Source organism: Ixodes scapularis, unplaced genomic scaffold (genome assembly GCF_016920785.2).
Source record: "Ixodes scapularis isolate PalLabHiFi unplaced genomic scaffold, ASM1692078v2 PGA_scaffold0__279_contigs__length_252992795, whole genome shotgun sequence".
Lineage (NCBI taxonomy): Eukaryota > Metazoa > Arthropoda > Arachnida > Ixodida > Ixodidae > Ixodes > Ixodes scapularis.
In genome coordinates this window covers 136,886,978-136,913,696 of record NW_024609835.1, presented here as the reverse complement: position 1 = coordinate 136,913,696, position 26,719 = coordinate 136,886,978, and the positions used below count along the sequence as shown (strand labels likewise).

At 45.1% G+C, this 26,719-nt stretch overlaps 1 protein-coding gene across 3 annotated transcripts in view; it reads left to right on the top strand.

The window, feature by feature from the left end:
- LOC8036091 (E3 ubiquitin-protein ligase TTC3) overlaps nucleotides 1–26,719 on the top strand; it is a 195,433-nt gene that overhangs the window by 104,728 nt on the left and 63,986 nt on the right. For all 3 annotated transcript variants that reach the window (XM_040499934.1, XM_040499933.1, XM_029987983.4), the window contains exons 19-27: nucleotides 744–956; nucleotides 2,182–2,274; nucleotides 2,375–2,427; nucleotides 14,274–14,578; nucleotides 16,976–17,013; nucleotides 17,123–17,214; nucleotides 23,966–24,064; nucleotides 24,217–24,357; nucleotides 25,944–26,184. In XM_040499934.1, coding sequence (XP_040355868.1) covers nucleotides 744–956; nucleotides 2,182–2,274; nucleotides 2,375–2,427; nucleotides 14,274–14,578; nucleotides 16,976–17,013; nucleotides 17,123–17,214; nucleotides 23,966–24,064; nucleotides 24,217–24,357; nucleotides 25,944–26,184 — 1,275 coding nt within the window. The remainder of the gene's footprint in view (nucleotides 1–743; nucleotides 957–2,181; nucleotides 2,275–2,374; nucleotides 2,428–14,273; nucleotides 14,579–16,975; nucleotides 17,014–17,122; nucleotides 17,215–23,965; nucleotides 24,065–24,216; nucleotides 24,358–25,943; nucleotides 26,185–26,719) is intronic.

Genomic DNA, 26,719 nt, shown 5'->3' with positions numbered 1-26,719 from the left:
CGTTTAGGGTAGATAGATTATATTTGTGCCATAAAATTGGATCTTTAGTACCCAACATCCAACAGCAACTGCTTTTATTTATTTAATTTTTTCTCACCAGAATTTTTTTACATTTTAGCTTTTGTTCCTTACAAGATGCATATTCTGCACCAGGGGCATACCCTGCACATATAATAATCTCATTCACAGCACACTTCGAAGAATTTCTACAAATAAAATCACTATTCAATATTCGATTCAATATTCGGCTTTTTTTTTCTTGATTCGATTCGGTATTCGATTCGAAAACTACTATTCGGTATTCGCTCACCCCTAATGAAAACATAATTGTGCTTTTTCTTTCATTTTTTTTTTACACCTACTGCATGTGCAAAAAAGAAATGCCTAACTAACTGTTTTCTTTATCTGCTTTTTTTTTGCACGGGCAATTTCTTTTACAGTTATGTCTAGTTAATTCACACCTGTGTTCCATCAGTATTTTTTTTTCCCCAATATTGTTATAATGAAAAGGCCAAAGCAGAAGTAAATGATTGAAGTACACTTGGGACATTTTTCGTACACATGTCGGCCATAATACGAGTTGTCTGTAATAACGAGACAAAAGTGCAGGTATTTACCGTCCCGGAAAAGCTTGCCTACGTAGCGAGGTATCCCCATTAACGGGGTCCACATTAACGAGACAGGACGATAGTGCTGTTACCGGCTGCCAAGTAACCATGCGCTTCCTTTCATGGCCCGGGTAGAGGTCCCTGGAAGAGATGCAGGCGGAGTGCCGGTCTCCCCCCGAGCGGGACGCCATGTGCTGTAGGGAGGAGTGTCCCCTGCAAAGGAACATCTACTACAGCGACCCGGACTTTAGGGGTTTTCAGCAGCTGCACTGCCACTCCCGGTGCCTGGTTCAGTACCACCCAGCCTGCTGGAAGGAGATCAGGGACGCCCGCAGCCTCACCGAGAAGGTTTGGCGGCCTATTTATATGAATGCATGGCATTCATAGCGTTGGCTCTCGGTACTTCTGCGTCCACACCCGGGACTGAACCTCTATAACCTCACGGTGTCATGTGGCCGAATTGCCAGATTACTGGGATAAACGGGAGCTCACCCGTCCTGCATGAAAGGATCTTGCAACAGGAGGCTGCACGAAAACAAAAAGACATGTCGAGAAACTGTCTGCAAGGCCATAAACGCAGCACGGCAATAAATATTTTGTCTCGCAGAAAAAGAAAAAGCAATACTAAGCTCGACCTGCTTCTTGTGAAGTTTATGAAGTTTATCACATTAATGACGAATGAGGCATGAATGCTTTGGAGCTGCCGTAACTGCTGAAGTTTATGCGAGTTGCGCCCTTGCCTCTGCCAGCCTCCGTGCACACAAGCTGGTTGCAGGAGTGGTGACCGAATGTTACAGAAAATCTCCTCTTATAGAAGCACAGCACAGCCATTGCTTAGACATATTGAATGTCCCGGTGATGGACGGGAGTTTGATACATTTGCGCAACGTTCCTATTTGTTTTTTTTTCCTTTGGTCTGTTTTTTTTTTTTTGGTGACTGTTGTAACTGTGGCCACGGGGGTGATGTTCATCCTCCTTGCTGTGTGTTTTGACTCAAACATGCAGAAACGGCCACTCTTTTGGTGGTTCTTTCTCGCTTTGCATCAGTCAAGGACCCCTGTCCTCAAAGACACCTGGGCATAGTGGTTTTTGTCCAAAGGAATCCCGCTAACTTCAAGGGGATGTTTTGACATTTCGATATATGCAATAATTAGAAATACTGGAGTTCCGTGTAACCTGGCTGGGCTTGTAAGTATAGCGAAGCAGAACTGAAGTATGCATGTGGAACTCGAACGGGCATATCAGTTACTGATATAGTTTATGTTCTGAAAACTTTTGACTTTTCTACTGTGGGGCTCTATTGTATTAGCCAAGGCTGGAACTATGCATGATCCCTTAATTCTTAACTGCTTCTTTCATCGACGAAAGTTGCAGCAGACAGATCGAACTTTGGGAAAAGCTGAAAGCACAGTTTCTGAACTACCCACCAAAAATTTTCGATGCATTAAAAATAGATCGCAAGGGATTAATTTTTTATTGGGCATAGCAAAGAAAGTACCACAAGTACCACAGGCTTGCTGGAGTCCAATTGAGAAGGTTGAATGTACACATGTGTTTATCCCTATTCGTCCAGGGATTCTTGGGAACCTTGTGTCCAACTCCTGACTGCAATGACATTATCATCAAAGTGGAGACGATTGAGAAAGACGGAACAGTGGGAAGGAAGGTTAGTACCTTTTTCTCTGGTGACTCGTGTCTTTCTTTCAATGGAGAAGGCTAAAAAATGGTCCAGAGCATGTGTGGTGATTTCATTTTATTCCTTTCAGTTTGTTCATTCGGATTTCGAGAAGGAGACTGCTCCCAAACAGAAGAAAACAAAGTAGGTGGCCAGAAACATACTTTTTGTTTCAAATTGCTTTTAACTACCGTAAAATCCCGTAAGGGCGCCCTCCCCTGAGAGATTGCCCATCTTGTTTTTCTGGCTAAATATCTGACATAACAATCCGAAACATCGCCCACCCCTCGATTTCCGTTAGATGTCAAGCATGTCCGATGGGAATCTCGTTTCAACGGCGCGATCTGCGGTACCGATGCGTCCGAGGAGCGAGTTCATAGCGGGTTCCAGCGTTTTTGTCTGCGATCTGCGCGCACGATATCAGCTCCCGTAACGCGCGAGTTGTTCCCGCGTGTATATTGCATTGTGAAATGCGAATCTGCTGCGTTCGCGATTTGCGGTATCCGGTCCCGAGTTCGTAGCGGATTCCCCTGTTTTTGTCCGTGATCTGCACGTGCGATATCGATTTTTAGTTGTAACTAACACGCGCGAGTTGTTTCCGCGTGTATATTGCATTGTGAAATGCGATTCTGTTGCATCCACGATCTGTGGTATTTGTTTCTGTGACATGAGAGTTTGTAGCGTAATCCCATGTTTTTGTCCGCGATCTGCACGCGCAATATCGGTTTTCGTGAACGGCAAGATTGTAGCCGGTTCCCACGTCTTTATTGCACCATGAAACTTGAATCTGCTGTGCCGCGATCTGCGGTATCCGTTCCCGTGAGATGCGAGTTCTCGGCGGGTGTCCGCAAGTCCTTCGCACCGTGAAACGCGAATCTGCTGCGTCGGCCACTTGCGGTATCCTTTCCCGTGATACAGGAGTTTGTGGCGAATTCCCGCGTGTTTATCGCATCGTGAAACGCGAATTTGTCGTGTCCGCGATCTGCGGTATCAGTTCCCGCGCCACGTGGTTTCTACCGGGTGCCCCGGCGCTTATCATTAACTTTTGATGAAGTTTTGCTGTGGCATCCCCAAAGATAGCCCACCCCATGTTTTTTGTCATTTATCTCTTCATTTTGGGTGGGCGTCCTTACAGGATTTTACAGTATGCATGTAAACCTGCAACGTAAGCATCTTCATCCATCCTGCAGTGGCATTGGCTCGGACACAATGTGTCAGCCTAAGGAGTTCTGTCGGCTTGTTTGGATCCTGGTTGATGTATCTGTAATTTGACTAATGCTCTTTTGCATTGAACGTGTCATATGACTCATTTTGGTTGGGCATCGAGACCTCCAAGGTCCATTTTCACGAAGGACGACTGCAGTCATTTTGAGATTTCATGGCAGTGCCGGAAATGCAGGGGGAGGGGGGGGGTATACACTTTGTTGGACAAATCGGATGCAGGAAGACTGTTCCAATTGTTTCATGCATTAATTGCACAATCTGTGTTTTATGCAAGCCTGCATCGTTCTGTTGTCACGTCAAAGGAAATGATATTCAGGCTCACTTACTACTTTCAGATTAATTTTACAAATTTTAGACCAGAAATTCAGTAGCCACTTCAGTTCGGACATTCATATATGACTGGCTTTTAAGGGGGCACGCGGGTTTGGGGGACCAAAAAATCGGCAAATTGTCGATTTTGTAAAAGTATTTTTTTTATATCATTTTCGGTGTTATGAAACCAGTACAAAAGTTTCATGGTTTTACAAAGTCTCTAAGTAATGTAAAATTAACAATAAACTTACTGGGTGAGCATAAAAATCACGGGAAAATGCGCAAATTTAAAAAACGCCCGAGCGCGAACGGCGCGACTGATCGCCTCCATCTTGGGCGCGTTCGAAAGAGCGCATTCTTCGCTTTCCGGCGGAGTCACTCCGGTGATCCTGGGTTGTCTGGGAAGAGTACAAAGTGTTGAAATGCGCGACGCCGTGCACCCGCGCTCATTGGCTCGTTCGAGCACGTGATAAAAGAACGCGCCTCCGTTGGCCGTTGCCACGGCAACCGGCTCCCTCTCGCCCGCCGCTTCGGCGCGCGCGCCGCGTGCGCTCCTCCGTTACCCGCCGCTCCTGTTGTCGTCTGCCGACGCGCGCGCTTGTTCTACACTTTCGTTTGCGTTACCGCGGCTGTGAAAAGTTTGTGCGATCTCATTCGTGGGCTCGCAGGTGATTTCTCGCCATGCCGAACCGACCTTTCAAGAGGAAACGCAAAACGCGTGAACAATTCGGCTCGAAAAAACGGAAATGGTGGAATGCCGATCTTCAAAAACGAAACTCTTTGTGCAACAGCGGCCAATCTGAAACCACCGAAAGTGCGCAGAGTTCAGCGATTCTGCCTTCGCAAGACGTGATTTCAACTCAAGAGAGTGGATGTAGCACCTCTTGCGACAGAGTGGGAGGTGGAACAGTGATTGCTCACTTGCAAACGAGCTACATGGAGCCAGATGAGGCGCGCGCAATTGCTGACCGAGTCGCAAAAGGCCGCGAAAAGCTGACGACAACGGCGGCCACCGAGCGCAAGTTTTCACTTACTTCCAAACACGACGAGGTGTCCGTCACTAATGAGACTGCATCTCGGTATGTAGTCACAGATGTGGACACAATTAGCAGCATGCTTGCGACTGCGTCTGTCTGTAGCCAATGCAAGGAAGCCGGCCTAAATATAGAAACGTCAACAGAGCACGGTCTGGCTGTGAAGTTTATTGTTAGCTGCTCTGCATGTGGAGAAAGCAATGCTTTCTGGTCCTCATCCCGCCTGGAAAGTTCAAAAGCGTTTGATGTCAACATTCGAGCCATGCAAGCGATCAAGGGAATTGGCAAAGGCCAAACTGCTCTAAATGATTTCTTCGCCACACTGAACGTTTCACATAGGGGGCTGCATCAAAAAACCTATCAAGAGCACCTCAAGAAGTATTTTCTGCAGGCAGCAAAGGCCATGTCGGCAACCATCTGTGCAGAAGCTGCTGCCATTGTGAAGAACGTGTACAAGGAGCTTGATCCTACCTTCACTGGGAACATTACTGTTGTCTATGATGGGTCGTGGAAGAAGCGAGGGCACTCTTCTCGTATTGGTGTGGGAACTGTTATAGAGTATTACACAGGTCTCGTACTAGACTCTGCCGTGCTTTCAAACTTCTGTCTTGGGTGCGAGACTGGCCCCAAGCCTGGTGACGCTACATATCAAGATTGGAAGGAGGAACATGAGTGTCAACAGAACACCACAGTGAAATCCGGAAGAATGGAGGTAGAAGCCGCACTGCTTCTCTTCCGGAGGTCTCTCAGTCTCCACGAGCTGAGATACACGACGATCGTCTCGGATGGGGATTGCAGAACGCACCAGGCTCTCTGCCAGGACAACGTGTATGGGTTCTTTCCAAAGGAGTTTGTGGCGAATTCCCGCGTGTTTATCGCATCGTGAAACGCGAATTTGTCGTGTCCGCGATCTGCGGTATCAGTTCCCGCGCCACGTAGTTTCTACCGGGTGCCCCGGCGCTTATCATTAACTTTTGATGAAGTTTTGCTGTGGCATCCCCAAAGATAGCCCACCCCATGTTTTTTGTCATTTATCTCTTCATTTTGGGTGGGCGTCCTTACAGGATTTTACAGTATGCATGTAAACCTGCAACGTAAGCATCTTCATCCATCCTGCAGTGGCATTGGCTCGGACACAATGTGTCAGCCTAAGGAGTTCTGTCGGCTTGTTTGGATCCTGGTTGATGTATCTGTAATTTGACTAATGCTCTTTTGCATTGAACGTGTCATATGACTCATTTTGGTTGGGCATCGAGACCTCCAAGGTCCATTTTCACGAAGGACGACTGCAGTCATTTTGAGATTTCATGGCAGTGCCGGAAATGCAGGGGGAGGGGGGGGGTATACACTTTGTTGGACAAATCGGATGCAGGAAGACTGTTCCAATTGTTTCATGCATTAATTGCACAATCTGTGTTTTATGCAAGCCTGCATCGTTCTGTTGTCACGTCAAAGGAAATGATATTCAGGCTCACTTACTACTTTCAGATTAATTTTACAAATTTTAGACCAGAAATTCAGTAGCCACTTCAGTTCGGACATTCATATATGACTGGCTTTTAAGGGGGCACGCGGGTTTGGGGGACCAAAAAATCGGCAAATTGTCGATTTTGTAAAAGTATTTTTTTTATATCATTTTCGGTGTTATGAAACCAGTACAAAAGTTTCATGGTTTTACAAAGTCTCTAAGTAATGTAAAATTAACAATAAACTTACTGGGTGAGCATAAAAATCACGGGAAAATGCGCAAATTTAAAAAACGCCCGAGCGCGAACGGCGCGACTGATCGCCTCCATCTTGGGCGCGTTCGAAAGAGCGCATTCTTCGCTTTCCGGCGGAGTCACTCCGGTGATCCTGGGTTGTCTGGGAAGAGTACAAAGTGTTGAAATGCGCGACGCCGTGCACCCGCGCTCATTGGCTCGTTCGAGCACGTGATAAAAGAACGCGCCTCCGTTGGCCGTTGCCACGGCAACCGGCTCCCTCTCGCCCGCCGCTTCGGCGCGCGCGCCGCGTGCGCTCCTCCGTTACCCGCCGCTCCTGTTGTCGTCTGCCGACGCGCGCGCTTGTTCTACACTTTCGTTTGCGTTACCGCGGCTGTGAAAAGTTTGTGCGATCTCATTCGTGGGCTCGCAGGTGATTTCTCGCCATGCCGAACCGACCTTTCAAGAGGAAACGCAAAACGCGTGAACAATTCGGCTCGAAAAAACGGAAATGGTGGAACGCCGATCTTCAAAAACGAAACTCTTTGTGCAACAGCGGCCAATCTGAAACCACCGAAAGTGCGCAGAGTTCAGCGATTCTGCCTTCGCAAGACGTGATTTCAACTCAAGAGAGTGGATGTAGCACCTCTTGCGACAGAGTGGGAGGTGGAACAGTGATTGCTCACTTGCAAACGAGCTACATGGAGCCAGATGAGGCGCGCGCAATTGCTGACCGAGTCGCAAAAGGCCGCGAAAAGCTGACGACAACGGCGGCCACCGAGCGCAAGTTTTCACTTACTTCCAAACACGACGAGGTGTCCGTCACTAATGAGACTGCATCTCGGTATGTAGTCACAGATGTGGACACAATTAGCAGCATGCTTGCGACTGCGTCTGTCTGTAGCCAATGCAAGGAAGCCGGCCTAAATATAGAAACGTCAACAGAGCACGGTCTGGCTGTGAAGTTTATTGTTAGCTGCTCTGCATGTGGAGAAAGCAATGCTTTCTGGTCCTCATCCCGCCTGGAAAGTTCAAAAGCGTTTGATGTCAACATTCGAGCCATGCAAGCGATCAAGGGAATTGGCAAAGGCCAAACTGCTCTAAATGATTTCTTCGCCACACTGAACGTTTCACATAGGGGGCTGCATCAAAAAACCCATCAAGAGCACCTCAAGAAGTATTTTCTGCAGGCAGCAAAGGCCATGTCGGCAACCATCTGTGCAGAAGCTGCTGCCATTGTGAAGAACGTGTACAAGGAGCTTGATCCTACCTTCACTGGGAACATTACTGTTGTCTATGATGGGTCGTGGAAGAAGCGAGGGCACTCTTCTCGTATTGGTGTGGGAACTGTTATAGAGTATTACACAGGTCTCGTACTAGACTCTGCCGTGCTTTCAAACTTCTGTCTTGGGTGCGAGACTGGCCCCAAGCCTGGTGACGCTACATATCAAGATTGGAAGGAGGAACATGAGTGTCAACAGAACACCACAGTGAAATCCGGAAGAATGGAGGTAGAAGCCGCACTGCTTCTCTTCCGGAGGTCTCTCAGTCTCCACGAGCTGAGATACACGACGATCGTCTCGGATGGGGATTGCAGAACGCACCAGGCTCTCTGCCAGGACAACGTGTATGGGTTCTTTCCAATCACCAAAGAGGAATGTGTGAACCATGTTGCTAAACGCATGGGTTCAGCACTCCGGGGGCTTGTGGAAAAAAACAAAACTCAACAACCAATGGGTGGAAAAGGGCGTCTCACTCAAGACCTGATCAAGCGCCTGACTAACTATTATTCTTGGGCCTTGAAAAGCAATGCAAGCAAAGTGGAAGACATGCAGCAAGCAATAATGGCTACCTTCCACCACGTCACATCTACCGACGAGGACCCTCAGCATGACCTTTGCCCTTCTGGCAAGGACTCTTGGTGTGCACACCGCAGGGCTGAAGCTGAAGGAAAAGCACCTCCGCCGCACAAGTACAAGCTCCCTCCACATGTGACCACGGCTATGTTCCCTGTTTACAGGAGACTGTCCGATCCTGAACTGCTGCAAAGATGCACGGGAGCCAAGACCCAAAACTCGGCAGAATCTCTTCATTCAGTAATCTGGTCACTCCTCGAAAAAGAAGAACATGCATCGCTGTTCACAGTGGAAACCGGAGTCGCAGACGCTGTTTGCCGCTTCAACACTGGTTGTGCGAGAAGTGCACAGGAACTGTCTGAAGAGCTGGATCTCAAGCGAGGTAAACTTACCATGCAAAGGGCCCAAGAGAAAGACAGACTAAGGCTGAAGAACGCACAAAAAAGAAAGAGATCGCTGCAAGCAGGTACCAGGAAGAATGCAGCCAGAGCAGACAGTCGAGACTATTGCCCAGGAGGCTTCTGAGGTGGAAGTGAGAAATGTGGGGCTTGGATCTTCAAATTTTGTTTTCTCGAGACACTCTTTTCCACAATTTGGAGTTAGTCAGCTTGAACACTGCTCGTCCAATTTTATTGTTTTCTGCGAAGAATTTCTAGGGCCTTTCTCCTAATACGAAACTAGCCTGATATTGTGGTCAATTGTCTTCTCTTTTTTTTTTTTTTCGACGGAAAATCATATATTTTTTACTTTCAACGGAAACTAACTTTTTAAAATATTTTTTAATGTGCCTAAATAGCTTCCACTATTCTCTCCTTCTGTAAATATGACTGTTAAACAACCACAATAAATTTTAAGGCAATATTACACGATTTGACTCTAAACTGTAGACTTTCGTCTTCTTTGTCGTTTTTCTCGAAACTCGTTTTTCCGCCACCTGGTTCACTTGTGCATGGGATATCTCGAAAACTATTGATTCGAATTTAGTTCTGTTTACTGTGATTTGTTCCTAAATAAAATGTGCAGGGGGTGAAACTATTAGATTATTAGTTTACGACCTCTAGTTTTTACCATAGTTGTACAAACTTTTGGTGAAATTCGAGAGTACAGTGCTAATATTTTTTTCATGACAAAAATTTTTTTCTATGCACCTGAAAAATATGCCAATAGTTTCACCCCCTGGAGTCATGTCTTGGGGTGGTAGACACCAACGTTCATCATGATGCAGAATGTTATTAGATTTGTGGAGCCTGCACAAACCATCAATATGCATATTAACATATTTGACAAACTAATGATCAGAAAGGCTCCAAAATTTCTACAGTTTACCTTCTTAACAAAGCAAGAAAGTGCTTTAAATTTCATAAGCCTAGCTTTAGTACTTTTGAAGTGAGCCTACAAACCCAAGTGCCCCCTTAAATGATGGGACAATCATCCTACATTGTTTTTAATGTTCTGGAGTTGTTCACATATACTCAAGGGGACTGGCCAAAGACCAGTGCAATACAGTACCGTATTTACTCGCATAATGAACGCACTTGCGTAATGAACTCACCCCCAAGTCTGCTCTCAAAATTTCAGCTTTTTTTTTTCACTCTCGTATGCACCCCCAACTTGGATGTCAAAATTTTGACCCCCTCCCTCCACGCACGCGAAATGAACACACTTTTCTATCCTGGTGCAGAGCGAGGTCGCAAATGTATGGGCAGCGTGGGCGAAAACAAAACGCCTTGCAAAAGGCGTAAAAAAAAAAAAAAAGATCCAACTGAAGCAAGAAAAAACATAAAAAGGAGCTTTTTTTTTTTTTTTTTTTTTTTTTTTTTTTCTTTTTGCACAGGGCAGTTTGGATTTTGGGGTGGGCGTAAGGAGATAAGAAAGATAAGCGGAGAAGCTACACCTAAGCAAAACAGCTTGCGATACGCGGCAAAAAAACACTGAATTAAGAGAGAAAAACAACAAAGGAGCTTTTTTTTCTTTTTCTTACGCACAGGGCAATTTGGTTACGGGGTCGGCCTTGCACAAGGAGTAAAGAAAGATAAGCGGAGAAGCCCTCGCCTAAGCAATGCCTAAGCAAACGAAACAGCTTGCGAATGGCGGCAAAAAAAACCAAAAAAAACCCAGGAACTAAGAGAAAAAAAAAAAAAAAGAAGAGGAGCTTTTTTTTTCTTTTTTGCACAGCCCAGTTTGGTTACTGGGTCGCGGGCCGCACGCAAAACGAGAAGTTGGGTCGATTTTTCAGGATAAAAGGTCCGTTCATTATGCAAGTAAACACGGATGCAAAAATTTTACTTAGCGTAATGAACTTTGCATAGATTTTTCGGGAAAAAAAGTGTGTTCATTCTGTGAGTAAATACGTTAATTCCTCGTTATAACGAAATCGCTTTTTTCGAATTATCACTTTTATCGAAGTTCAATGTGGTCGCAACCGAAATGCATGCATTTGAACCGGGTTATTCGAAGTGTGTCGGCGGCCGACCATTCTTATTAGGAAGGCCGAGGTGCCGAAAGCATGCAAGCATACACAGAGGCGCACGGAGACCTTTTTGTACCCTTCCCTTTCTCTACCAAGGCAAACGGCAAACTGGGAAAACGTCAAACAAGTAAAAGGAACAAAGGGGTGACGAAGGGTAGAGCGCCACTTTCGATGCCGATGCGCCGACGCGGGCAGGTAGCAGCGTGTCTGTTCCGACGCTACTCGCGGCACCCGTGGCCTACGCTGCCCGACTCCTGTCAGAATCAGGTCAAGAGAGCAGTGGAGCCTGGAGGAGACACCATCCCTTCGGGATCCCCTGACACACGCGCGCTTGCAAGGGCGCGTTTGCGGCGTATTACACGCTACAAGCATGCGTGTGTCGTATGGAAGTGGGAGTGCTTACCGAAAGTAGTTTAGATCTGCAAGGTTGAGGAAAGCAGCCGGCCCAAGTCTGAAATCGCCAAAGAATACTACATTCCGGCATCAACTGTTCGACTCTGTCCACCGTTTTACGAAACAAGCAAAGTACACTGGACAGGTTCGAGAAGTTTCCCATGCAAGAGTAAGCGTGCACGTGACCCGAAGATGAAAGGTCGCCAACTGCTTTAGGCATGTCGTATTTTCTCTCGCTAGCATGCCTGCCGAGCTGGCGCATGATTCCCAAAGCTGCAACGGTCTCTACAAGTGTGTGTGAATACATGTTGGCGAAGCCACCGAAGATAACTCGTTAGTTCTTGCTTGTCAATACGGGCACTCCTGTTGTTGCTCCTGTCACGGATGCTGCAATCGTGTACCTTGTGTGCAGACAGGGTAAACATGAAGCGACGTCAGAAAGGCATTTCGGGAAATGCTGACTACTGCGGAGACACGAAACATCCTACGGCTGCTTCGGAACAAAATGGAGTGCAGTGGCAGTGACAGTGTCCTTGCAATGCCTGGAGCAAATGGAGGAGAACCGATGCCCAGATAAAATTATTGGCAAACTCTGCTTAAAAGGGGGTAGGGGGGGGGGTACTACCTGGGAATGTCCATTTTTTAACCATCGGTGTGATATTTGCAGGTTGTTTTTGTAGCCGTATAGAAGGGGGGCATGCCAAGTTTTAGCCCTGTGAACCAATTTTATGAAGTACTATACCCCCGGAACGAAGTAAAGCATAGCTTTGCATGGAATCTGCTCAATGAATCTACCGTTCAGAAATGTTGTTCATATCCACATATTTTTCTGGCGGAATGCATACTGAAATACCTCTTGCAAAATACTATCAAAAGAAATGAAAAAAAAAAAATTAAATTTTAAGGTAAAAAAATTATGAAAAATATATATACCGTAATATCCCGAGTCATCGCCCACCCCCCTACCGCCTGAAATTCGTTAAAAAAGTGGGGTGGGCCATGTCTCGGTGGGTGAGCACAAACACTTGAAAAAAAGCGGAAAAAACCGCCTATTTTTCTCTGCGTATCTAGCGCTGATGCACAAGAGATACATCAAACTCAAAACTCGATTTAGTTTCATTATTATATAGAAAAAAATGCTCACGAAAGAATATTTTACTATAGCGAAGTCCGTTGCTTGCATACGCGCTAGAAACACCGCCGATCTGCATATAGCGCGAACGTTTGTTTCGTGAAAGAATGTCTCCGCTATGTTCTCCTAGTTAGAAAAAAAAAAAAAAAAGAAAGAAAAGTCTACAAGAAAATAGAAAAACCGAACAGGCGCAACGAGCTAGCGAGCGAGCGGACCAGAGAAGCGACCAAGAGCAATCCTGGGAAAGCGGGAAAGCCGGCGGTCGTGTTGGCAAATACTTTGGCGTCGGGCCAAGTCGGGCACCTTGTCAATCGCGAGCTCTTGCGCAACTTTCTTGTTTGGTGCGTACATACGTGCGTCCGTGCACGGCGGGCTATCAATGCACGGTTGGGACGCTCTGCAAACATCTGTGTAGGGCGTTCCAGCAAAGCTTTATTTACGCGTTGGCTTTGCCTAAAATATTGCACAACCACGGTCGCGACGGGTCGCGGTGTCCTAGCTTACTTCGGCGTAGACAGACTTTGACTTAACACTCCGGGGTTACATTAACAAACTCTTATTTTGTTATCTCCATCGTTTTATTTTCGCACGGATACATGACCACTTTGGGGTCGCTCACGGAGGAAATGCGTAAACAAAAAGAAGTGTCTTTCCCTCCTTCGTTTTACTTTGTCACGGACGTCCTCCAACTGTGCGGCCGCGTCATTCGGGTAGGATGAGTGTTCGCGGATCGCAAAGTCCGCGCTGGGGTATTTGAAGGGGTGGGCGATGACTCGGTGTTTTTTTCGGAAATCCATATTGGCCCAAAAAATGGGGTGGGCGATGGCTCGGGGATGGGCGATGACTCGGGATATTACGGTATGTTTACATTTATGAAGTTTGGCAAATTACAATTTTTTTATAATAAAGAAAAAAATTCAAGTTCCTAGTAACCGGCTCCATAAAATTTCGGCTAATAAGCCGCAAATACTAAGTGTCTGGTGGACAGTTCATACTGGAACAAAAGTTTTATCAAGGCGGGTTTTATGCCAAAAAGGGGATTGGGAAAAACACATTCAAAGTGCTCAATATTCTACCTTTTCTTTAGCATTGGTGGACTGAATTTATAAAAAAATAACTGCACTGTAAACAAATGAAACTTTCTGGAAATACTCTCTTGATGTTGCCAGATGTAAGTAGGGTATTTTTCAAAATTAACTTTTTTTGCAGAATTTTTTTTTTTTCTGTGTAGCGTCCTCTCTTAATTATTTTTTTTTTACTCGGTGAAGCTGCCGCTTCCTGTTCATAACCAAGCTTTGTTTGATTAAATATATGATCAGAACGTTCCTCAGTCTTCTCATCCACCTCGAAAACTGCTGGTACTGTTTTTTTTTTTTTTTTTTTGCTCTATCGCTTTTATCGAATTACCACTTATATCGAATTTTTTGGCCGTCCCGTTGACTTCGTTATGATAAGGGATTACTGTATTCAGAAAAAATGTAGAAAGTCACAAATATTAGCTGCATGATTGTTTGAATGCTGCAACGTAATCGTGGAGGGTCGAGCCTAAAGTATCCTGTGGACCAAAAGAGAAAAGGCTCCAAACAATGGGGTGTTTCGTCTAGCAAACGGTATACCTGACACAGATTTCCACGGGCCCAGAAATAAAATAGAATATTCAAAGTGTGCTCCTTTTGACGTTCGTTTAAGTGGCTCGTAAAACAAGACCAATACGAGGGCTTCGGCAAACCCACATGTAAAAGAGGCCTTGGACTCTCCGTCCAAGGTTTCTTTTACATGTGGACTTGCCGGAGCCCTCGTATTGGTAACGAAGACGACGAAGACCAGAATGAGACGAGGGCCGGGCTCGTGCTCCGCCGCTCTTTGCAGGAAGGAAAAGAAGCAGGAGCTGCGGGAGATGAAGAAGAAGCAGAAGAAGGGCGACGCGGCCGTGCCCACGAAGCAGCCGTCCCTGGAAAAGGAGGACGATGCCACGTCGGTGGTGAGCACGGGCTGCGACTCGGTCAGCAGCGCCTTCCAGGACGAGGTGTCCGCGGTCCCCTCTGCCGCACCCTCGGATGTGGCAAAGGGGGCCAAGCCACAGGCCAGGGCCCCCCCTGCGCCGGTCTCCACTGGACCGGACGAGTCCAGTAACGAAGCGGCTACCAGTTGCGCTTTGGTCCAGCCTTTGCCTGGTGAGCAGTCGATGTGATCCGTATTCGTTAGAAATGTAAGAATAATCTTTGAATGCGGAGCACAAGTTCGTCTGCTTCTTGCGCTGGGATTGCGGCAACGTCAGAACGCTGAGCTCTGATTGACTCTGACTGGAAAGATTGTGGGTAGGACTCAATGCAGCTAGCCGTGAAGCTGGCATTGAAAATAATCCTTCCAATCGGAGCACGGCGTTTTGATGTCGCCACGATCCCTGTGCAAGAAGCAGATGAACTTGCGCTTCACATAATTTAGGTATAGTGCTATTTGATGGAAATGTGAAAGGTAAGCATGGCTTAGTCGCCGACAGGATGCGAGTGGCAGGAGAGCTTTCGTAGGCCCCGTCCCTCGCATGACGATTGGCTTGCAGCTCTGTTCTTACTCTGCACATGTGCCGCTTAGTCTGGTAAATAGGTCCTGCGGAATTTATGACGAGGTGACGGCTCTTAAAGCCAAATTTTGAAGAATCTGAAGAAGGTGATATCCACATAGTCGTCGGGTATGATTGCTAAGGCGCCGCTACCACTTAAGGTCCGTTCACACTCTTGCAACCGAGTACGACCAAGAGAGACCAGACCGGTTTTTAAGCCTCTTGCGACCTCTTAGGACCAGATCCGCTGCTTCGCATCCGACCCTAAGAAGTCGCAAAACGCTTAAAAACCGGCCTAATCTCTCTCGGTCGAAGTCGGTCGCAAGAGTGTGAATGGGCCTTTAGTGGCAAGTGCAACGTTAAACAAAATTTAACAAAACTGTCGATGCACTTCTACCAGGCATCTTTTGTCTTCAAGGGGGTGGAGAGAGAGAGAGAGGCCTGGCCATGTTGCTATGCACTGCACTTCTTGCTCTTGTGGAACGGAAGCAAGCACTGCTGCGGTGGCCGTGTCGATCGCATAGCGTTGTAGTAGAAGTCATCGCGGCTAAATTGTGCCGCAGGATTTTTATGGCTTTGGGGCACCAGGCCTTCGAGGTGAACCAAAAGACCTTTGAATTGAATTTGCAAAGTTCAGACATGTGTCTTTTGATTTAATGTGCAACTTCTTTCGATAATGTTGTACACTCAATCGCTGGAATTGTACCCACGTTCCAAATCAGTTAAAGATTTGAATTACAGTGAGTTCACCATACTATCGTAAGAAAACCCGCATATAACACAAAATGCAATCTAAAACCCATGAAAAAAAAAAAAGGGAAGGAGAAGTTTGACCTGTGTTTAATGCAATCCATGAACACACAGGCCCAGCTTTTGCCTGCAGCAGCTCGGTGCTTATCGCAAGGTGTTCCTTCACGAACTGAGCCGGGTCCAGATTGGTCTCCGCAAACTTTCCTTTCTTTGGCCCTCTGAAACATTTTCTTGATTTTCTTGTACCCTCGCTCGCGAAAAGGGCTCATTTTTGTCTCTCTCATCCACCGATGCAGCCCTTGTTCGCCACATATTTTTGTCCCTCTGCACTGTTGCCAATGCTGTCAGCGTTTCAGATGCAACTGAGTACTGCTTCTGCGACGACACCTACTCACTGACGATAATGCCGATGACTGGAAATTGAAACTCTGTGAACCCTTGTTCGCACGCATCCCGTAAAAGCTTCAAATCATTCAGATCCGCATATAACACGAGCATATATTTTATGGGCGAAAATCGGGGGGGAGGGAAAGATAGTGTATTTTATGCGGGGGTTCTAATGCGAAAGCATTAACTATCCCCCAGAGCGTAGCTGGCGGCATCTGTAGCCGCAAAAAAACACGAGAGAAATGCCCATTTTCCCATTGGCTGAGCAAAACGGCTGCACGATAGCCGTTGGTGGCCGCTTCACAAGAGCGCGCGCTCGGACGCCGGCCACAACCTCGGCAGTAGCGAAATGTGTCCGTCCACACCAGTACACCGCAGACGAACTAAGGGAGCAAAAAAAAGACATTCATGCTTTCACATTCACGACTCGTAAGAAGTGCTCAGGCGACCTCGGAATTTTTATTTAATGTAATGACCCGCCAACTTTTCTAACACTGAAGCTCTCTTGGCCCTAAGCTTGTAATAGTGAGGAATCAAATATATGGGTAGAAATTGAGGGAGAGGAGGAGTTGTGAGCGTGCAGATATGTCCGGAAACACTCGGCCCTGGTTGGAATGATTAGCGGATAGACGCAAAGTGGCCTTTGTGTCTACCTCCTGTTCGAATGGGAACTCTAGACGCCGGAATTCAACGTTTGGACACATTTAAAGATTGAGTAGAGACACAGACAGCTAGCTTTGCTTCTACCCACTAATCATTCCATCCGGGACTCTGTGTTCAGACGTCCCCGTGCACTCTCCTTTCTTCTTGATTAATTTCTACCCATACAGTGTGTATTGGCACATACAACTTCAATGCTACTTTTGTGTTACAGATGCTCCATACCTACTCAAGCGGGAGGAGGAGGAGGAGGTAAGTTTTTCTCACAGTGGAACTTTTAAGGGCTAGTTTCCCCAGTATTGTGTCCGTGGGCAAACAAATCTTGGGAGTACATCATACTCCCGATGTTGTTGTATTCTAGGATGACGTTGTTGACAGTCGGCCCAAGAAGTGGAAGAGAAGGAGACCCAAGAATGTCTTGACCCTGGAATTGGACTCCAATGACCATCTTTAGTAAGTGACCTGTTTTGCTTTCTTTTGTTTGCGGGTGATTAGTGTTCTATACAGTATAGACCACTTACAACGTAACCGCTTATAGTGCAGGACCGGGTATAACGTGGCTTTTTTAAACCACCGGTTCGCCTCCCATAGAACTCCATGTATTTACATACCGCCTAAAATGCAGGCGTGCAAAGGGAAATACCGGTTATAGTGCGATTTTCGAACAGCGCGCCGACTGACCGACGCTGCGAGCACGCTTCCCTGTGCGACACTAGATAACGGCTCAAGCTGCAAGCGGCACTCGCGGAGCAAGGAGATTGCTCGAAGAAGCGAAGAGAGGCTTCAGTTGCCATAGCGACGGAGGGACGCACACACGTGTCGTTCACGTGCGTGCGTGTCTCCGCTGTGTTGGAAACAAACAACCGCAACGACAGACCAATCGCAGGTCAAGGAGAAGTGTTCGCGCGCGTTGCGTGCCGGTCGCGGGCCGGCTGCTTCTATCCGCAAACATGGCACCGGTGTTGATTGTCGACATAGACGGCGTGGTAGAAGCTCATCGTTCCGCGTAAAAGCGCTATCCTTGACTGTGAATTTTCGTTGTGTGTTGCTATGATAACTCAGCACGTACTAGAAGGGAAGATCCACCTACTCGTTCGGCGATGTTGTGGCGGCACTCTCAAGACGGCAGAAACGCCCATGTCGTCGTGTTTGTTTACTTCGACTACAGCGGTGCTTTCTAAGCATTTGTGTTTTCGAACATCGCCCGGATTTCTTATTTGGAGCATTTCATGCCTGTGCTCAAGTTGAAGGTATTACTGGCGCATACCGTATAAAGGATGCGAATTTTCATGCGTTTTCATCGCCGTAGAAAAGTGATTAGGGTTAGCAATCCTGAACGCTCGCAACGTCCGTCCACAACCCGCGACGCCGTCTTCACAGAGAGAAGTGTACTAGCCTGGTGAAATAAAGACTTTCCTCAAACTAAGCTTTATTTTTCATCTAACATAAAATAAATTCTTTTACAAAGGTAAGTTGTCTGATGGCATGTATTTTGGCCTGAAAAATTGATGTTTCGGTTATAGTGTGGTACCACTTATAGTGCGGATTTTTGCGACTCCCGCGACATACGTTATATGCGGTCTACACTGTACAGTGGCCGACCAATTTTTCGGACTTTGCAGGGACCGAAAAAACATCAAAACAATGGAGCAGTCCGAAAAATCAGCAGATTCAAACACTTGCCTTTATTACGTCTATGTGAGCCCAAAAAAGCTCTACATAGTGGCTTGCTTCAGGTCACTCCTCCGCTTTCATTCATACTCTTTTTATTAGTTTGATAATTGCTGCCTTCTTTTCTAGTGTTATGGTCGACTACTTTCCGAGCTTCTTAGTGACACTTTGCGGCGGCGGAAGAACAGATGGGGCCATCACGTCCAAACCAGCATAGTCTGAAAGCACGATTCAACGAGAAGAGATGATAGGTGCAAGTCCACGACTGCAGACTAGCAAATGAACGAAGTGAAATGGTAATGATGATGACAATGATGTGCAGCTAGGGGAAAAAACAAAGCCGTAGCATAGCGTCACCTATTGGTAGGACTTGGTACTCAAGTAACGTTACCAAACCAAGCCAATCCATATGCAGCCAACATAGAATCTCAAAGGGTTGCTTCACAGTGGTGTTTCCCGCTGATCGCTCACGACGATTTTGTACGTACGATCAAAATTTTAGACTTCAAGCTGTCCGAAACATTGGCCGTGAAATGCAGTACAGTTGAATCAGAATATATTGAATTCAAAGGGGACTGTTAAATAGTTGGATATATCGGTAATTTGATATACAAAAATATGTTAATTGTAGCTCCAGTTGAAATTTCTGAGCGTCTCTGTTAATACCGAAGGCCGCGACTAATGGGACCTTACCAAATAGAGCCTCTAAAAGCCCCTAAATACAGTAGAGCTTAGTTGGTGAAGATCACAAACACCGCGGTGTTTGCGGTCGTTCACACCTGGTCACGACCTCCTCACAGTGCCTACAAAAAACAAAAAAAAAGCGAGTTGCAGGAAAAACAAACAAAAAATCTTTATTTATAGATTAAGGTTAAGCAGTAACAAAAAAGAAACCTCACTAAATTCAGGCTGCAAAAGAAGGCAAAAAAAGAAGAAAAAAAACAGCGAAAGAAAGAAGTGTGATTGCTCAACCGTTGTCAACGTAATCAACTTAAGGGAAAGATGGGGCAGTTCTGCATTTGAGAAAAAACTTTTGAATCACGTTCATTTGACCTTTAGAATAACAGATACCACAATTATGTTTCAATGCAACTCGCTGGAGAACCACTAGAACAATTTCGAAATAGGGCTGAAGCCCCAGCTCCCTAGCCTTGGGCAGGCAAAAGATCCGTCGATGACGTCACGTACAGCGACTGTCTTTTGCGTTTTCTCGCGTTTAACAATACTTGCACAGCAAATTGTTTGGGTATTCGGGTTCACGGGGTAAAAATACACTAGAACTTATTTTTAACTCGTTTTTTTTTTTTTAAGAACCTCAGTAACTTCCCTTATAAGACCTTTTTTTTTGCTTATTTTATTTTAGGGATAAGGGGAAAGAGCACACGCTACCGTTCCAACAGCGGGCACTCCCTGTCTACTTTGCTGCTACTTATTTTGTTTCTTGAGGCAGACTGCATCAAGAAACATTTGTTTTCCTCCGCTGTCTTCAATTATGCTCCGGCTTGGAGTCCAGCTACGTTATGCGTTACAATGCAATAATATACCACCGTCTTGACTTTCCGTTCACGCCACACTCTTTATCAGTAGGGCCAAAGGCTTCCGTAACATCGCTCGGTCCTAGCGGTTCCTAGAACGACGAATTGAATTGTTTTGTGCGCCAAGTACTCATATTAAAATTAGGGGTGTGCGAATACCGAATAGTAGTTTTCGAATCGAATACCGAATCGAATCAAGAAAAAAAAGCCGAATATCGAATCGAATATCGAATAATGATTTTATTTGTAGGAATTCTTCAAAGTGTGCTGCGAATGAGATTATTATATGTGCAGAGTATGCACCTGTTTCAGAATATGCATCTTGTGCAGAACAAAAGCTAAAATGTAAAAAAATTCTGGTGAAAAAAAAAATAATAAAAGCAGTTGCTGTTGGATGTTGGGCACTAAAGATCCAATTTTATGGCACAAATATAATCTATCTTCCCTAAACGTCACAAAAAAAAAACGAAGTTACAGCCACGCATGCCTTTTTTAAGCTCAACCTAACACCGCGAGTTTTTTTTTTTTTTTTTGTATCTCAGAAAAAGGGCATTTTGCGATATTTGGTTTTCATTTTAAGGAAGAAAAAGGGCACCCGGGATGTTATTTCACGTAAATAAACAGATAGGTGTTAAATCTTAGTAAACAGGCTTAAACAATATAATCTGAAGTAAGAAAGAAAAAAGCGTGGTTATGTGGCGCAAGACACCGTCCAACTGCCGCTATGCATCCATTTTTCCGTCTATCTATCCTGTTTTAGAGAGCCTTGATTTAAAAGAGGGAGCAAGCAAAACTGAAACCACGGAGACGGCTCCAGTGCAGATAGGTCGTAAGTGCGCATGTGCTGTGTTGTCGCGAGGAAAAAGGCGAGCAAACAGAAGGGCAACGACGCCTACTCTCCCTGCCCTGCCTGCCTGCCCGATCCTGATCGACGCTTTCGTTTTTTCGTCACCTTCTCGCAGTTCGTAATTCAAACGCGGCTATCGAACGGTTGGAAACCCTCTCAAATCTAGGCACACTATTTTCCCGTTCCGTTTCGTTCCGAATCAGAATTTGTGGCTTCAGGTCAGGTTCCAAAAGAACGACGACGATAACTCGGCTGGTTTCATCGGCGTGTTTAACGTGGTTTTCTTTCTGTGATCGTGCAGTCGCCAATTTCTGTGAGTGCGGCCAGTGTGTTTTACATCGGTGCTTCAATTTGAAACGAGGGGCTTTACTCGTGAAAAGAATTAGGCATGGCGCGGGATTTCGGCCTCCCAACAATTCCTCTCTGGAAGCGGCGCAAACGGGATGTTTCGGTTGTGATTCAAGGGTAGGTTGTATCACGATCGTGAGTAAATCTGCGTACTATAAAGTTTGTGGCGTTCGTTAGTTTTCTTTTTTTCTAATTTGTGCGTTAGGTGTTTGTGGAATGGGTAGGACCAAGAGCTTTTTTTCGCATGGTCTGTCTAACATCACGGCGCTTACATCGGGAGAAAAAACGGCTTTTTTGTCAGCTCCTCGCCGACCGCGCGTCTTTGGCCAAATATATTGAATATTCGAGTGACCGAATACTAGGAATTTGATTCGCGAATCGAATTATTTGGGAACTTTCTATTCGATTCGAATTTGTATATTCGAGTATTCGCACACCCCTAAAGAAAATGTTTTGTGGTTCCTTTAACAAAGCTTTCGAAAATTTAGAACACTAGGTAATGTTTGACAAATATTCTCCAACACACACAGAACGTTGCGTAAGTTAACCTTCTAAGACAGAAATTTGTTCACTGTATTTATTATTTTTTTGTCAGGATTATTACTAAAGTTTATTGCTGTTCAGTACTAAATTAGCATAAAGGTGCTAAACGTGGAAATTGCATAAGAACAAACATTTGAAGAATAAGGTTGGAAGAGGCACGGGTATGTGTGGCGCATATTAACCTCGAATGTAAGCATCTGGCATTTTGGCAGTTTCTTTAAAAGATTAAAAGTGTGAACTGAAACACGCACGAAACAAACACGTACGACAAGGACAGGCACCACTTACTACTCAATTTCTTGAAAGAACATTCACTTCGCCAGAATGTCATTTACCATAGTGATAACAGCCCATAAACCGATAACATATTGAGTGCTATATGAAGCCCTCTAAATAACACAATTCCTTATCCAGCAGAAAAACAGACAGCATGCTCACACATTTTTCATTTCTTTTCATTTCGTTACTTTTCTTTTTAGTAACCTGTGCGTTAGATTTTTGTGAAATGGTAGGACCAAGAGCTGTTTTTCGCATGGTTTGTCTAACAACACGGCGCTTACATCGGGGGGAAAAACGGCTTTTTTTGTCAGCTCCGCGGCGACCGCGCGTCTCTGGCCGAATATATCGAATATTCGAGTGACCGAATACTAGGAATTCGATTCGCGAATCGAATTATTCGGGAACTTTCTATTCGATTCGAATTCGTATATTCGAGTATTCGCACACCCCTAATTAAAATACTAATCTGAAAAGGTAGCACGATGAGCATCTAACCAGCCAAGTATAACACCCTAACAAGTATCAGACACGCCGTAAAGTTTGGTACAGTTGAATCTCATTAGTTCGTACTCAAGGGGGACCAAAAACTTGTTTGAATAAACCAAAGTTTAAATTACCGGGAGTTTCCGCCCATAGAGGCACATAGGATGGGACCTGCATGTTAGTTTGAATTATCCAAAAGTTTGAATTAAGAGAGTTTGAATTAACGAGATTTGACTGTATTTATTGGCAATATCAGCCACATCAGCGATGAAAACAAGTTCACGGTTATTTCTAGAGTGCTTCATGGCGCCTGGGCATTAATATAACCAAGTACAGATACTGTGGCATGCGTTGCTTGTGTACCACTAGTCGTTAAGACAGAAAAGCCCCAGCGGTAATTGATGCAACCATGACCTGGTTACACATTTATTTTTTTTCTTTTAAAACATAATGCAACATCTTTTTGCAGATTTTTAGTTATCGGTCATCAAGGGCCTATGGGGTAAAATCTAAAGGAAATCGAGAATGATTATTTTTTTTATTGTCGCACAAACTTCACAAAATTTTGACTTTTTCTATTTTGACAAAATTTCTGGGTGCAGTGCAGAAAATACTTTCAGCAGGAGAACGCTAATTAATTTGTTAAAAGTTTACAAAGCACGAAACACTTGACACAAAAAGTTTCAACTTTAGAATATAAATTTAAAACAACTTAAAAATTTGCCAAAAAATGCCTCCCTATGTAAGATTTGCCTCAGAAGCCAAGTTTGTCATTTTATTTCGCCTGAAATATATGCTCATATAAGTTCGCTTTAACCAATTCTGGCAGCAAAATATACGTGCATTAAGCATAAAAATTGTGACGGTGTAGAAAGCTGCATTATTTATTCCTCCGGCCTTCAAAGTCGCATCATCGCGCAGTTCGGAAAATCGTTGTTTCAACCTTCTCTCGAATGTGATTTGTTTCACGAATACAAGGAACTATCTTGCAAAAGTAAGGCCTGTCCCGTTGTGTGGACAGGTTTCGCTACCGTCCTTATCTGAACACACCCAGCTATCACTCTGACTTTACTGTGGAGTAATGCAGGGCTGCTAATTTTTTTATTTTATATTAACATAATCCTACTCCCACGTTTTCTCAATGCACTCAGGGTGCAAAAATTTTGGCAAGTGAAGAGATGGGGATGATATCTGCACTGAAGTCAGCAACGCTCAGAATCTCTTGTAGATTAATTACATTGTTGGATCAAAATGTTATCTTTCTTTGCATTATAATTTGCACCTCTTCCGTAACTCACAATGAGTTACTCTCTCCTTTCTGCACGAGAATGGGGATTGCACAAACTTATATTTTTGGAAAGGTTTCTCCTGTTTTGAAATGAATACAGTATATGAATTTCGCCAAAAAGTCTGCTTTGCTGCCCCCTTCCCCTCCGCCCATAAATTCAGGCAGTTTAAAAAATTTAGTTAATCAAAATATGCTCTACTTTGTCACTAGCTCAGAGTACCAAGAAAGGATCCAAAAGCTGGCCCAGTACAAGAACATCATAGAGGACCATGGAGACTGGAAGACTTTCTGCGAAAAGAAAAAGCAAATGTAAGGCTTTGTCTCTTGTTCGGAAGGGAAACTCATCTCGACTATCGCCTTGGGTTTCAATATATTTTGAAATTCATCGCATAGAAGGCTGGGAAGCAGATTGTGAAAACCAACCTGTTTTGCTTGTTGCTGAAGTTGACCTCTGCCAACAGGATTCCTGAGCTGGATCCGGAGGCTCCCTTCTTCATCCCGGAGGCACTGAGGAACAATGAGGCTGCCTTGGAAGCCGTCCTCCAGCATCGCATTGGTTTCGGGGATCTGGGGAATGAAAGTGTCCGAGAAAACGTCTACCAGTAAGCGAGCAGCACCGGCGGCATGGCTTTTAACTGGGAAAGCGTGCTAACAATGGCAGCTCGGAAAACCTTTGGGGAGCACATAAACGGTAGCTGTGTTGTGCATCTATTTTTCGTGATATTGCAGTCATTGGTGCTTCGATTGGACATTTGTAGGTTAATTCTTAAAAAAAGAATAACGAAGGCATTTAAACAGCTGGAGAGGTAGCTTTTAGTTGCGGCTATGCTAGACCTCGTAATATAAATGTTTGTTGCCAGTGCCAAATATGTTGATAATTTCATTATTTTTTGCATACTTAAAATCTGAACCACGTTTTTCTTTGCTGTACGCACCTGTCGGAATGATGCATTTTTTAAGTACTGCAGTTATTTTATTATGATAAAAGATTGTGAGCAGACAAGGGTTGGAAGAATTTCTGCCCAGTTCTTTCAATTTGCTTTTATAGCTCGTACCTCCGAGTCTTTTTTGTAATTTGGTATTGCGCAACCATGAATAAGTTTTCTTCGTCTCAAGAGTACCAAGCGTGTTTTGAACACTTCAATATCGCCCAAGAAAATTCAGAATGCCTACCGAGTGCTTCTGCCAGGTTCTTCGTGGCAAATTAGTTGTTGGCACTCCCTTGGAGACCTACTTTTAAGTATTTGTGCCAGATCAATGCTATTTTGAAAGTATATTAAACATGAAAACTTGGGAGGCTACACCAACTTTCAACCCAAAAAGTCTATTTTTTTTACAAGATAAGCCTTATTTGTTAAAAAGAAAAAAAAGAACATGTCAAAGTGCCAAGGGAAAAAAACATTCGTTTGAAGATATGAGCAAAATGCCACAATTGTTTTGCTGGGATATAATGCTCTGTGACTAAGCTAATTGGTCGTAGGCTTTAAATAATTTCTAAGGCCATAAGGCCACAAAGCGACCACTAGTGCAGCATTGTACTTTCCAGGCTCTCTGGTGACGTATGCTGGGGACACGATCCGAGCACAAGGTATAGTTAAAGGGGCACTGAAGTCATTTCTGAAAAGGGTCGTTTTTGATCTTATATTGTTTTAAATGTGTTAGTTCCCGCATATACCAAGTCCTATATTACAAAACTGCCTATTCATCTCGGGGCAATAGAAAAACATGGGGACTTTTTTTCTCCTGGACTACATTGTGTAGACCAATGAAAGCCCTGTATTAGGTGCAGATTCCGAATGATATTATTATAACTCGTTTCGAAGAGGGTCTGATGGGTACACATTCGGATAAGACCCCTCTTTTTGTCCGTGGGTGAAGCCATCGCTTGCAACTCGCCGACAAGCACCCTTCGTCGACCACTTCACTGGGAAGAAATTTCTTCCCAAAAAGGGTGTGTCGCCATCTTTGAACATGCTTTTAACGAGGAAATAAGCTATGTATGATTGTGATTTCGGGTTTGTTGGGATGATTAGAGCATCTAGATTGACTTGTCACCACGAAAGGAAGATCTCAAAATCGACTTCAGTGCCCCTTTAATGGCTCGCAGCCCCGATTGTGGACATCAATTTGTGCGTGTGCGATGTGGCGTGTGGCTGATGCAGCTCCTTTCCCCCTCTTCTGTTCTCAGGTACCTGCAGGAGCTGATCCAGAGCCACGGCCCCATGTCCGTGCACGACCAACTGTTGCAGGACGAGGTGGCACTCTTCCCTCCCGTGGCCCGGAGCCTCATCGAGGAAGCCGGGGGGCTGCAGCGCTTCCTGATGCACTCAATGCGCTTCTTCTTCATCGACGATACCACGGTGCAGACCTATGGGACCTGGGCAGCTTCTGAAGACATGAGTCTGGAGGATGGCTGCTCTGACTATCTGGTACGTGCCTGTACTCTGGGCCACCAAATGTTCTCAGAATGGGGCTTGGTGGTGTCTGTAGATGGTTCATCTGCTAATGCAAGAGATGAATGTGGTTCGTCTGCTTTGAAGCGCCTTTCGAAAACAAAAACAAAGCTAGAAAACACAGTACCTAAGTCATTTCCTAATGGACTCGAAAAAAAGTTGATCGTCTGCTTCAAGTCGAAGGAAGTGGAAAAGTAAGATAGGACACAGGCTGAAATCGTGATCATCCCCTATTTCTTGTTGGAAGCCAATGATAACCGGTGCTTCATTTGCATTTCTCGATTAATTCTGCCGTACACAAGCCGACATAGGCCTGTAGATAAGGGGGTATTAAGGACAGGCACATCGGAGGCCGCAAGACCTCTAGCTATTTGTAGGTTGCAGTGATGTGATTGCTGCGCGAAACTGCGCCAAGGGGCTAACCGTAATAGAGCTTGCTTGTGTTATGTGGCGCTACCGGCTGCCCGACACAAAGTACCCTGCATCAATTGTCTTTCTGGTCTTGCGTGGT